A 14,494-nucleotide genomic window follows, 5' to 3' on the forward strand; every position below is an offset into this window, starting at 1 on the left:
ATGCCAGTCTGTCAAGAGTGCATTTAAAGATGTAATCTGATTTGTTTTTTGGAAGTATAATGCAACACACAAAATGACTGCTTTTCACTGTGTAGGAGTCCACGGCCTGCAGACAATTTAACCAGATACATAAAAGAGAAAATGTTCCCCTAAAGCAGGTATCCAAAATATGGGGCCTGTGTTGGGAATATTGGACATTATGGTAAGTATTTTTAGTTGAATTTTGAGATTGTGTTGCTATAAAAATCCTTAAAAAAAAAAAAAAAAAAGTGACTGAGTAAAAAAACATAGATCAGGCTACTGAACTCAACAGTAAGTATGCAGCATTAAGTTTTCTATTATTTTTAAATCCTTTATTAGTGGATTGCTATATGTGATGCATCATTAGTTTTATTTTTGTTCCTTCTGGTTTTATATATTTGGAGTTATGTAAAGTACAGACACCATCTAGTCTAGAGGAAACCTATTCTAGTCTGCCATAGACCTAGGACTTTGAAAAGATTCACCTTTAAGCAGGACAGTGAACCCAAGCAGAAAGCAAAAGCAACAGTGGAGTGGCTCAGCAAGAACAAAGTGCCCAGTCAAAGCTCAGGCCTGAATTTTATTTATATTCTTCTTTTCAGGCACTTTCAAAGCAGATTATATTCAGGTACTTGGGTATTTATCCCCAGAAAACATGGAATCCTAGTTTGTACCTCAGGCAATGGAGGGTAAAGTGATTTGCTCAGTGTTACAAGGCGTGGCAGTGGGATTTTGAACCCTGGCTTTCTTGGTTCACAGCCCACTAGGCTGCTACTCCACACAATCCAATTGCGAATCTATGGCAGGTTCATGGACGATTCCCAGCCAACTTGAAAGAGTTTGAGCTCTTTTGCCTAAAAGAATGAGCAAAAACTGTGCCATTCCACTACTGAAATTTGGTAGACACTTTATATTCCAAACAACTCATGCCTATTGGTGTACTTCCAGCTAATTCTGTATCAAAGGGTATTGAGACTTAAGGAATCAATTTTTGGTTTATTGTTTTTAATTATTTTTGGAATATTTATATAATTGTTTTTCATGATGAGAGTATTTTGGGTAGATCATTGTAACCAACTCCTACTTTATTGCAGTTTGATTTGCATTTTTTTTAGACAAGGCGAGAAAAATGTATAAGGGTGTGAAGACTTTTACAAGGCACTGTATGTCTAATTTAGTTTAATGTAATGTTGCTAACTTCAGTAAAGGAAAATGATGGAAAAATGGCACTTTATATTTTTTTCCCCAGTATCCTCTAGAGCCACCAGATTGTTTTGTAGATTTTCCAGTTCCATTTGAAATCACTTGGACACCAAAGGTAAAATCTGTACACTTGTGGTTTTTAACATTTATCATTTAAGTATACTTTTCATTTTTTTAAATTGTCCTTTTGGCTTTAATTGCTTTTATTTCACTCTTAAATCATGCCGGTGGCCATTTGGTTTTCCTTTAGGCTTTTCAATGAATAAAATGTTTTGTCTGGGCCTGAAGGATGGTAATTTATTAAAATGCCTTTGCCTCTTACAAGTTTTTAACCTTGTGAATTGGTTTTTTCAGTTTTTCTAATAAATTTCCTCATTTTATCATAGCATTCCTTTTTATAGTTAAATGCTACTGCAGTAGTTTTCCTTAGGGATTATGTCAAATTTAATTACATTATGATCAGTGTGGCCAAGCAGACCCATCACATTTATCCTTTGCACCAGGTCCTGAATTCTGCTGAGAACTAGATCTAATATTGTTCCCAATTTCATTGGTTCCATGACCACCTGCTTCATGAAGCAGTTATTAATGGCATTTAGGACCTTTACCTCCCTTGCACGTCCTGATGTGACATTTACCCAATCAATACCTTGATGATTGAAGTTTCTCATAATTGTGTTGCTCAGTTTACTAGCCAGACTAATCTGTCTTAGCATTTTACAGCTGGTTTCCTCATCCTGACCATGCGGGTGACAACAGGTACCCACTACTATACTCTTCCCTTTTACCCTTGGAATTTCTATCCAAAAGGATTTCAGAGTGGTTTGTTTTCAGCAAAATATTTCTTTCCTAACTCTCTTCCATCATGTAGTGCCACCCCTTGACAAATTTTACTTTCCCTGTCATGTCGATATAATTTATACACTGAAATTGCAGTATTCCATTAGCTATCCTCCTTCCACCAGGTCTCAGAGATGCCTGTTATGTCTGTCTATAACTTTCTTTAGTGCCATATAGTCTAACTCTCCAGCCTTATTTTTCAGATTTCTGGCATTCATATGCAGATATTTTAAAGTAGATTTATTTGTATTTCTATTTTTATATATACCCACAACCTGCTTATTAACAGATAATACAGGCAATGTGGAATCATTTTACCTAGATTTTATCTGCTTTTATAATCACCTGTTTTTAGGACATAACTTATTTGGTTTACCAGTATCTTTTGAAGATACCTCCCTCCAAACTAATCATTGCTTAGTGACTATATGCGTTCCTCCATTTTCTAGTTTAAAATCTGCTCTATTTTGTTTTTAAAAGTTAGCACCATCAACCTGAATCCACTGTGGTTAAGCTGGAGCCCATCCCATCAGAGTAAACTCCTCCTCCTTACCCAGAATATTCTCAACTTCCTAACAAATCTAGTGCCCTCTTATGTGCACCATCATGTCTTTCCACAGTGTAGAAATAACTTCACCTGACTCTTTTCTTTTTTTTTTTTTTTATTGATAACTAGTCTATAAGAGCATAAGAAATTGCCATACTGGGTCAGACCAAGGGTCTATCAAGCCCAGCATCCTGTTTCCAAAAGTGGCCAATTCAGGCTACAAGTACCTGACAATTACCAAAACACTAAGTAGATCCCAAGCTACTGATGCCAGTAATAGCAGTGGCTATTCTCTAAAACACCTTGATTAATAGCAGTTAATAGACTTCTCCTCCAAGAACTTATCCAAACCTTTTTAAACCCAGCTACACTAACTGCACTAACCACATCTTCTGGCAACAAATTCCAGGGCTTATTTGTGCGTTGAGTGATAAAGAATTTTCTCCTAGGACAAGCAGGATGGTAGTCCTCACATATGGGTGACGTCACTGGACAGAGCCCTATCACGGAAAACGTTCTGTCAAAGTTTCTAGAACATTTGACTGGCACATTGAGCATGCCCAGCATGCCATGATCCCTGGAGCCACAGGGGTCTCCCTTCAGTCTCTTTTTTTTCCATGCTGCAGTTTGCCTCGCGGTAGGAGCTCTGTGAGAATTCTCACATAAATTTCCTCACGGAAAAATCATGAAATTTACTTCAGAAAAACATTCCCTCAGAGGGGTCTCCCATCGGAATATATTTTTCTATCGTTCGGTGAGTAAAATCACTATTCCCGGTCGGTGCCGCTCCCACTGTTTTTTCGGTGTCAGCAGGATGTCAACGGTTTTTGGTCCTTGACCTCTGCCATTATGGCAACAGGTTTCCGTAAATGGTCTGGAATGCCCCTGAACCATGTCCATTACCGACCCACATGATGTCTGTGTGTTGTGCCTTGGCTCATCACATGACGTGTCTACCTGCCCAAGTTGTGCCCAGATGACTTCGAATGGTAGGCGGCTTGCCTCGACAAGATGGAAACCCTGTTCAAATTACAACTGATTCCATCGATGTCCATCCAATCGTCATCGGCAGGAGCATCGAAAAAGTTGATCATTAAACCTCGCCGAGAACACCAGGGCAGTGGTGACCGTCCGGTCACCAACTCCATCTAAGGCATCGACAGCATCTACCTCTGTGCTGGGGAAAGACTGGGCCGAGCACTGAGGGAAACACCGGCACAGACGCGAGTCTTCTCCTGGGGCCAGCACTGATACTGCATCAGCTTCAATGGCTATCGAGCCGCTTGCAAAGTGGACACGGGTAGAGGAACTGTTAACATCCTCTCCACCCAAACTGCCAAGGTGATCCCCACCGATATCCGTGCCGGGTACTGAGCCCCCAGAGGTCCCTGTGGAGGTGCCAGCTTTTAGGGAGGAGCTGGACTGTTTCATCCGCCAGGCAGTGGTCGATGCTCTCAGAGACCTACAGCCACTGGTGCCGGCCCCCATACCGGCACCGACACCGGAGCCATCGATATTTCCACCGTTGCTAACCAGGCTGGATACACTCATCGGTGCCCTTCCAATGCAGCCTGTGCCACCAATGCCAAAGCAACCTCTGAAGGCCCCGATACCCATTCCCAAGTCTTCAGACGATGAGGGCACATATTCCAGTCCCTTTTCACCGATGCCTGGTCCATCAGGGCTCTCGGGACAGAGAGGCTCTCGTTTTCCATCGATGCCTCCGGTGCCACCGAAACCTGCATCGATGCCATTGCACCATCCATCGAGGCCATTGAAGGATCCATCGGTGCCAATACGTCCTACAGCACCAACCTTCTTCCCTCCTTCAGGATCTCAACCTGACACATGGGAAGATATAGATACCAACACTTCCATGGAGGATATTTTGTCAGAACCATCTCCTCCAGAGGAAAGGAGAAAATCTCCCCCAGAAGATCTCTCCTTTGCCAATTTTGTTAAAGAGATGTCAGAGACAATTCCCTTTGATCTCATTATGGAAGCGGACACAAGGCACAAGACATTGGAAGTTCTCAAATTTGTCGATGCTCCAAAGAAAGTTGTAACAATTCTAGTACACGAGGTACTTGTCTATCTACAGCATAGTCTCTGGGAACATACGTGCGCTGTTCCACCAGTAAATAAAAGAACATATGTAACTTATCTTGTCCAGCACATCCCTGGCTTCCAAAAACCACAACTACCACATCAGTCAGTGGTGGCTGAATCTGCACAAAAGAAATCCAGGAGACTGAGACCACACTCTTCCACTCCTCCTGGCAAAGATCCCAAATCCCTGGACATATTAGGTCCCAAAATGTTTCAAGGGTCTATGCTAGTGTCACGAATAGCTGCATACCAACTTTACATGAGACAATACCAGAGGAATCTGTGGAAACAGGTTCAAGAAGTAGCTGACTCTTTTCCTCAACAACAGCAGGACACCCTCAATGCCATATTATATAAAGTCCTTGAGGCTGGAAAACATGAAGTTTGTGCTGCTTACAATTCCTTTGAGACAGCTTCTCGCATGTCAGCGACAGGAATCAGTGCCAGGAGATGGGCCTGGCTAAAAGCCTCGGACCTGCGGCCTGAGATCCAGGACAGACTTGCAGATTTACTATGTACTGGCAAAAACCTGTTAGGTGACAAAATACAAGATTCAGTGACTCAATTGAAAGACCACAATGAAACCCTGCACCAATTGTCAACAGTGACTACTGAGGCCCCTTCCTCTGCGAGAAGATCAACCAGAAGGGACCCTAAAAAGCCATTTTATTGTCCACGCAGATACTACCCACCTGCATCTCGCGTGAAGACAGCTAGGCCATCTCAAAGAGGGCATCCTCGACAGCCTAAAACATCCAGACCTCAGCCTCCTCCACAAACAGGCCAAGCATCTGGATTTTGAAACCTTCCCAGAGAATAGCAGCCCCTCCAGAAATCCAGAACCAGATTTGCCAGTAGGAGCTCGACTTCATCATTTCATAACCAATTGGCTCAACATTACCACAGACCAATGGGTTATTTCCATAATAACCCAGGGATACCGTCTAAACTTTCTCACGGTACCCCAGAATTCACCGCCCAATCCTCTATGTATGCAAAAAGATCACACAACTCTTCTAGAGTCAGAACTGTCCACCCTTCTGGGCACCAGGGCTGTGGAACCTGTACCCCGGTCACAGCAGGGCAGAGGGTTCTACTCCCACTATTTCCTTATTCCAAAGAAAACCAGACAGCCTCCGCTCCATCTTAGACGTCTGCAATCTCAACAAATTTCTACAAAAAAAAAACTTCAGGATGGTGTCCTTGGGCATCATGCTTCCCCCTTCTGCAAAAAGGAGATTGGCTCTGTTCTCTGGACCTTCAAGATGCTTACACTCACATTCCAATATACCCAACTCACCGCAAGTATCTGCACTTCCTAGTGGGACATCAACACTATCAGTACCGGGTCCTACCTTTCGGACTGGCCTCGGCACCCCGTGTGTTTACAAAGTGCCTAGCAGTGGCTGCGGCTCATTTACGCAAAAACCACATACATGTCTTTCCTTACCTGGACGACTGGCTCATCAAGAGCCAATCCAAACAAGGAGCTCTCGACGCCTTCAAGCTCACCATCAATCTACTTCACTCGTTGGGATTTATCATCATCTACCAAAAATCCCACCTAACTCCATCTTACCTCCTCACTTTCATCGGAGCAGAGTTGGAACACCACAGTGGCAAAGGCCTTCCTGCCCAACGACCGTGCAGATACACTCTCCAGACTAGCTGTATTTCTGTGCACAAAGGAATCAGCCACAGCCCATCAATTCTTAACGGTGCTGGGCCACATGGCTTCCACAGTCCACGTGATTCCTATAGCCAGGCTGACCATGCGAATGACTCAATGACCTTTGAAAGCTCAATGGCTCCAAGCCACTCAACAGCTCTCATCCCAGATCCAAGTAACCCACCAGTTACGTGTATCACTTCTCTGGTGGACGAACAAAGCCAACTTGCTAACAGGTTTGCCTTTTCAGTAACCAGTTCCACAGATAACTTTGATCACGGATTCATCCACCTTGGGTTGGGGTGCTCTCGTGAACAATCTTCAAACTCAAGGTATTTGGACACAACTCGAAGCAACATTTCAGATCAACTTCCTAGAGGTTCGAGCTATATGTTATGCTCTCTATGCCTTCAAGGACTGCCTTTCACACAAGATTGTTCTCATACAAACAGACAAAACTGTTGCAGTGTGGTATATGAACAAACAGGGAGGCACAGGCTCTTATCTCCTCTGCCAAGAAGCCGCGCAGATCTGGGACTGGGCCCTTGCACACTCCATGTATCTCCGGACCACTTATCTGGCAGGCATACAGAATATACTAGCAGATCGCCTCAGCTGACAGTTCTATCCCTATGAGTGGTCTCTGGATCCTGTAGTAACTACCAGAATTTTCCAATGCAGGGGTCAACCAACAATAGACCTCTTTGCATCCCAACTGAATCACAAAGTGGACAGATTCTGCTCCCTACACAGGCAAAAAAACAGGTTAACCATGGACGCCTTCGCTCGTCCCTGGAACACAGGCCTCCTATATGTGTATCCCCCGATACCGCTAATAGCCAAAACTCTACTGAAGCTACAACAGGACAATGGGGCAATGATACTCCTAGCCCTGTATGGGCCTCGACAAGTAGGGTTTCCCATACTTCTTGACCTCTCGATCAGAGAACCCATTAGCCTGGGCACAGCACCCACTCTCATAACTCAGAACCAAGGCATGTTACGCCATCTGAACATTCAAACCCTATCTCTCACTGGCTGGATGTTGAAAGCTTGATCCTGCAACCGCTCAGTCTTTCAACTGATGTCTTTCAAGTGCTTGTAGGTTCACGAAAGCCTTCCACATGAAAATCCTATACTTCTAAATGGAAAAGATTTACCATGTGGTGCACGCAAAAAGGTATCAACTCTTTTTCCTGCACCACCCCATCTCTTTTAGACTACCTCTGGCACCTTTCAGAATTTGGTCTCCAGACTTCCTCAGTTAGGGTACACCTGAGTGCTATCTCAGCATACCACAAAGGAATCGGGGATGCTCCGGTAACTGCGCACCCCCTTGTCAGTTGATTTGTGAGGGGCCTAGTACAACTTAGGCCCCCTCTACGGCCACTAGTTACTGAATGGGATCTAAATGTAGTACTTACATGGCTTATGCGCTCCCCATTTGAACCTTTGCACTCCTGCGATGTTAAATTTCTTACATAGAAAGTTCTCTTCTTGGTAGCCATTACATCTGCTCGAAGAGATAGTGAGTTACAAGCACTTGTCACATACACACCCTATACCAGGTTCCTACATGACTGAGTGGTCCTCCTTACTCACCCTAAATTTCTTCCCAAGGTGGTTACTGACTTCCACTTGAATCAGTGTATAGTCTTGCCCACATTTTTCCCAAGGCCTCACTCTCACCAGGGCAAGAGAGGTTTACACACCTTGGATTGTAAACGTGCACTTGTATTTTACCTAGACTGCACAGCAGTCCATAGGAAATCCACCCAACTCTTTATTTTCTTTTGACAAAAACAAACTGGGAGTTTCAGTGGGCAAACAAATTCTCTCCAACTGGCTAGCAGACTGTATCGAATTCTGCTATGAAAAAGCAAACTTTCCTCTCCAGGGACGAGTGAAGGTGCACTCAGTGAGAGCCATGGCAACTTCAGTAGCACACTATCATTCAGTACCGATTGCTAACATCTGTAAAGCTGCAACATGGAGCTCTCTTCACACATTTGCAGCACATTACTGCTTGGAAAAAGAAGGATGCCAAGACTCTGCCTTTGGCCAGTCTGTCTTGAATGTATTTCCAGTATAATCCCAACACCTTCCACATCCAACCTGCTGTGATTTCAGGCTGCCTCATTTTTCCCAACAGTCTATTGCACAAGTTGTATATTGTTGGTCCAAATCAAACATGAGTCAGCCTGTAGCTTGCTAATCACCCATATGTGAGGACTACCATCCTGCTTGTCCTGGGAGAAAGCAGAGTTGCTTACCTGTAACAGGTGTTCTCCCAGGTCAGTGTAGTCCTCACAAAACCCACCCGCCACCCCGTGGAGTTGGGTTCGAAACATTTTATTTTATTTTTTCGCTCGCACCTTTTGCTACAAAGGAGATTGAAGGGAGAGACCCCTGTGGCTCGAGGGGTCATGGCATACTGGGCATGCTCAGTGTGCCAGTCAAAAGTTCTAGAAACTTTGACAAAGTTTTCCATGATAGGGCTCCATCCAGTGACATCACCCATATGTGAGGACTACATCCTGCTGACCTGGGAGAACACCTGTTACAAGTAAGCAACTCTGCTTTCTCAGATTAGTTTTAAATGTACTAAAAACAAAAACCTAAAACCCTGGTACACAGTTGAACTGAAACAAAAAAAGAACGATCTTAGACAAAAAGAGAGAGCCTGGCGGAAAGACCCATCACCACAGAAAGCTTCCATTTTCAAATCCGCTCTTCACTTTTACAGATCCTCCACCCTCAATGCCAAACGTGACTTCTCCGCAAGAATACACGACTATATCTACAATCCTAAAGCTCTCTTCTCATACGTCTCCAAACTCACCAAGTCTGAGCCCCCCCTCCCATTCCAGACAAGCAAAGGACAAAATCGAACTATTTGCTCATTACTTCCATAACAAAATATCAAATATCCTCAGCTTCCCTCCCGAACCCCATCATATTACACAAAACTGCCATTCTACACCTGCCATCCTAGACTCCCTTGAGCTCACCTCATTGATTGAAATCATATCCATCCTCAAAAAGATGAAACCTGCCTCCCATCCCTCAGACACCATACCCACTAAAGCCCTACTTTTGATACCAGATACCGTAGCCAAACCTTTAGCTACTATCATAAACAGCTCCCTCTCTTCAGGCATTATTCCTAACACCCTCAAGCATGCGGTGATGAAACCCCTTCTTAAAGAACCCTCCCTAGACCCACAAGACCCAGCTAATTACCGGCCTATTTCTAACCTCCCCTTCATCTCAAAAATCATGGAGAAGGTGGTCAATTCACAGCTAATGAACTACCTTGAAGAAAATAAATACTCCACCCCTCACAATTCGGCTTTTGTAAACACCTTAATACAGAAACCCTGCTACTCTCCCTCTCTGATCACCTCATCAGAGGAATAGACCAAGGACACTGCTTCATCCTTGCCCTCCTGGACATCTCTGCTGCATTCGATACCGTAAGCCATACCCAACTCCTCTCCCGTCTCACCAACATTGGCCTCTCAGGCGCAGCTCTTAACTGGTTCCCCTCCTATCTCTCTAACAGACAATACTCTGTTAAAATAGGAAATGCCGAATCCTCCTACCATGCCCTTTCCTAAGGAGTTCCCCAAGGCTCCTCCCTCTCATCCACCCTTTTCAATATCTACCTCATCCCCCTCTGCCATCTCCTAACAGATCTTGGTCTCAAGTTCTACCTTTACGCAGATGATGATCAAATCATCATTCCTGTTCACGACTCCCTCACCAATGCCCTTGAATTCTGGAAGAACTGCCTTGCCTCCATAAATACCCTACTCTCCAATCTCCACCTCTCCCTTAACTCCTCAAAAACAGAACTGCTCCTCATATCTCAACATATTCCCCCCAATCCCAACCTTGCAAATGATTAGGGATGTGAATCGTGTGCCATATCGTCTTAACGATTGAAATCGTCTGGCAGGAGAAGAAAATCGTGTTTGGCACGATTTTTTAGTTAAAAAAATTGTTTTTTCCCCTAACCGGGAGTTAGTGCGCACTAACAGAAAATGATACAATTTGACACTTTTCAGGTCAGTTAAGATCAGTTTAGGAATGAATATGTATTCATATTGGCTGCCCTCTTATTTATTCATGTTACCAAGGTTCCCACTGACAATATATGGGGGATGGGAAATGGAAACAGTTGGTAGCTTGACAAAAAAAGTAATGTGATCAGTCAATGTGACTAGAACTTGTGCCCTAACCCTGATACCAGGGGTGTTGTGATCTTCCTGCACACAGTGCCCTATCCCTATTAATACCAGGAGTGTTGTGATCTTCCTGCACACAGTGCCCTATCCCTATTAATACCAGGGGTGTTGTGATCTTCCTGCACACAGTGCCCTATTCCTATTAATACCAGGAGTGTTGTGATCTTCCTGCACACAGTACCCTAACCCTGACACCAGGGGTGTTGTGATCTTCCTGCACACAGTGCCCTATCCCTATTAATACCAGGAGTGTTATGATCTTCCTGCACACAGTGCCCTAACCCTGACACCAGGGGTGTTGTGATCTTCCTGCATGCAGTGCCCTATCCCGCCTGCATTACTAGTGAGAGGCTGGCTTCACAGACAGGAGGGAGCTGCCTGACCCTCACTCCTCCCTTCCCCCATGTCCCAGCCAGTGAATGGTGTGTGGGTGAGGGGGGGGAGGAGGATGGTGAAGGGTGAGACAGCTCCCTCCCTGCATTACTAGTGAGAGGCTGGCTTCACAAACAGGGGGGAGCTGCCTGACCCTCACTCCTCCCTTCCCCCATGTCCCCAGCCAGTGAATGGTGTGTGGGTGAGGGGGGGGGGAGGATGGTGAGGATGAAACAGCTCCTTCCCTGCATTACTAGTGAGAGGCTGGCTTCACAGACAGGGGGGAGCTGCCTGACCCTCACTCCTCCGGGCTGTTGTGATCTTCCTGCACACAGTGCCCTATCCCTGATACCAGGGGTGTTGTGATCTTCCTGCATGCAGTGCCCTATCCCTATTAATACCAGGATTGTTGTGATCTTCCTGCACACAGTGCCCTATCCCTAATACCAGGGGTGTTGTGATCTTCCTGCATGCAGTGCCCTATCCCGGTTACCGGGGGTGTTGTGATCTTCTTGCACACATCCCGGTATCAGGGATAGGGCACTGCGTGCAGGAAGATCACAACACCCCTGGTATCAGGGTTAGGGCACTGAGTGCAGGAAGATCACAACACTCCTCGTATTAATAGGGATAGGGAACTGTGTGCAGGAAGATCACAACACCCCTGGTGTCAGGGTTAGGGCACTGTGTGCAGGAAGATCACAACACTCCTGGTATCAGGGTTAGGGCACTGAGTGCAGGAAGATCACAACACTCCTGGTATTAATAGGGATAGGGCACTGCATGCAGGAAGATCACAACACCCCGGAGGAGTGAGGGTCAGGCAGCTCCCCCCTGTCTGTGAAGCCAGCCTCTCACTAGTAATGCAGGGAGGGAGCTGTCTCAGCCTTCACCATCCTCCCCCCCCCCCCTCACCCACACACCATTCACTGGCTGGGACATGGGGGAGGGGAGGAGTTAGGGTCAGGAAGCTCCCCCCTGTCTGTGAAGCCAGCCTCTCACTAGTAATGCAGGGAGGGAGCTGTCTCAGACTTCACCATCCTCCCCCCCCCCTCACCCACACACCATTCACTGGCTGGGACATGGGGGAAGTCAGGAGTGAGGGTCAGGCAGCTCCCCCCTGTCTGTGAAGCCAGCCTCTCACTAGTAATGCAGGCGGGATAGGGCACTGCATGCAAGGAAGATCACAACACCCCTGGTATCAGGGTTAGGGCACTGTGTGCAGGAAGATCACAACACCCCTGGTATCAGGGTTAGGGCACTGTGTGCAGGAAGATCACAACACTCCTGGTATTAATAGGGATAGGGCACTGAGTGCAGGAAGATCACAACACTCCTGGTATTAATAGGGATAGGGCACTGCATGCAAGGAAGATCACAACACCCCTGGTGTCAGGGTTAGGGCACTGTGTGCAGGAAGATCACAACAATCCTGGTATTAATAGGGATAGGGCACTGTGTGCAGGAAGATCACAACACCCCTGTTATCAGGGATAGGGCACTGAGTGCAGGAAGATCACAACACCCCTGGTATCAGGAATAGGGCACAAGTTCTAGTCATATTGACTGATCACATTACTTTTTTTGTCAACTACCAACAGTTTCCATTTCCCATCCCCCCCCAACCATCACCTCAGTTGGAACCTTGGTAACATCAATAGATAAGAGGGCAGCCAGCCAATAGGAATACATATTCATTCCTAACTGACCTTTACTGACCTGGAAAGTGTCAATAATTTGTATCATTTTCTGTTAGTGTTCCTGAGTTTCCATTTCCATTTCCATTTCCATTTCCCTTTCCCATCCCCCCAACCATCACCTCAGTGGAAACCTTGGTAACATCAATAGATAAGAGGGCAGCCAGCCAATAGGAATACATATTCATTCCTAACTGACCTTTACTGACCTGGAAAGTGTGAATTTGTATCATTTTCTGTTAGTGCGCACTAACACGATTTAATGATTTTTAACGATAAATCGGTAGAATTTCTATTGTATTGTGTTCTATAACGATTTAAGACGATATTAAAATTATCGGACGATAATTTTAATCGTTGAAAAACGATTCACATCCCTACAAATGATCCTGCCTTTAATTCCTACCTTATGCAGCCCTGCGCACGAAACCTTAGGGTGCAACTTGATCAGCAATTGAACCTAAAAAAACATATCAATAAAATCCTCAAAGAAGGCTACTTTAACCCATTAATGCCCAAATCTTATGTGATGAAGCAATTTTGGTTTATCTTAAAGTTTGAAACACATTTATTTATTTATTTATGTTTTTTATATACCGGTCTTCTTACATAATATGCAAATCAAATCGGTTTACAGAGAACTGTTGAAAAGCTTGCTTGGGGGCAATTATATATAACGAAGAACTTTTTGAACAAACAGATAAATAGAACTTTTTAAACAAACAGTTAAATAGAGAAATATATTAGACAAAAACACTGTGTTTTAAATGTCTAAATATCTTAGTGTTTTAAATAGAGCTTTTAAATAGCCTTTATCAAGAAGAAAAAATAAATAAATAGCCAAAAAGACAATGTCTAATTCAAACATGGTATTAGGAATTATTCCTATTCCTAAATGTATAGATGTCTTGCTGGAAACAGAAGTCATTGGAAAACTAACTTCCGCTTGAGTGCATCGAATGACCCATTGTGGGAATGAAAATGAAGAGGAGGGGAGGAGGGTGGAGCTGGAGTTATGCATTTTAGAGCGAGGCAGATACAAAAATAACAGGTTGAAAGCTGCTTGTTAGTGGTCAGGGAAATGCTTGACTGAATAGCCAAGTTTTCAGTTTTTTCTTGAATGACTGGTGGGAAGAGTCTTGTCTTACTTCTGGTGGAAGTGAATTCCAAAGAGAAGGACTTGCGGTGGAAAAAGCTCTATTCCTTAGCGGAGTTTTGGCTTGAGGGATAACCAGGGTGTCTTGGTAGGCTTTTCTGATTGGTCTTGTTGATTTGATGGTGCGTAGTTGATGGGTAAGATCGATAGGAGCTATATTGTTTATGGATTTGTGAATGAGGGTCATGACTTTGTAGAAGACTCTAAATTTAATTGGAAGCCAGTGGAGATTGTAGAGGATGGGCGTGATGTGGTCTCTTTTATTAGAATTGGTCACATGACATGAGAGGATCACGTGACTGAACAAATTTTTTTTTAATATTTGTCACGTACACAAGATGGCGCTTCGTTCCCATTTGGGAACAACACTGTTTTAATTATGAACTAATGACATTAAAATCATAGACTCAAGTATTTTAAGCAGTTTTGACAGAAAACTATCTAGTAACTATAGAAAACCATTTAATTAGCTACGGGAAACTATTTAGTAACTGTGTTCTCAATCAGCAGAGTTTGCTAACTGGCTCTGGGCTATGATACTGCTGTTCGCAATGAAGATGAAGCGGAACCCTGCACTTGGAGCACACTAGGTGGGAGTTTTTCTTGCACATCCTACATCTTCTTTGTTTC

General features: G+C 44.4%; 1 protein-coding gene across 3 annotated transcripts in view; it reads left to right on the top strand.

Moving 5' to 3' along the window:
- The window catches only part of FANCL (FA complementation group L), a 300,676-nt gene that overhangs the window by 116,885 nt on the left and 169,297 nt on the right, over positions 1-14,494 (top strand). For 2 of the 3 annotated variants that reach the window (XM_029593734.1, XM_029593737.1), the window contains exon 7: positions 1,271-1,339. The exons of the other annotated variant lie outside the window; for it this stretch is intronic. In XM_029593734.1, the coding sequence (XP_029449594.1) occupies positions 1,271-1,339 (69 nt within the window). The remainder of the gene's footprint in view (positions 1-1,270; positions 1,340-14,494) is intronic. 3 annotated transcript variants of the gene reach the window in all.

Source organism: Rhinatrema bivittatum, chromosome 3, assembly GCF_901001135.1.
Source record: "Rhinatrema bivittatum chromosome 3, aRhiBiv1.1, whole genome shotgun sequence".
NCBI classification, from domain to species: Eukaryota; Metazoa; Chordata; class Amphibia; order Gymnophiona; family Rhinatrematidae; genus Rhinatrema; species Rhinatrema bivittatum.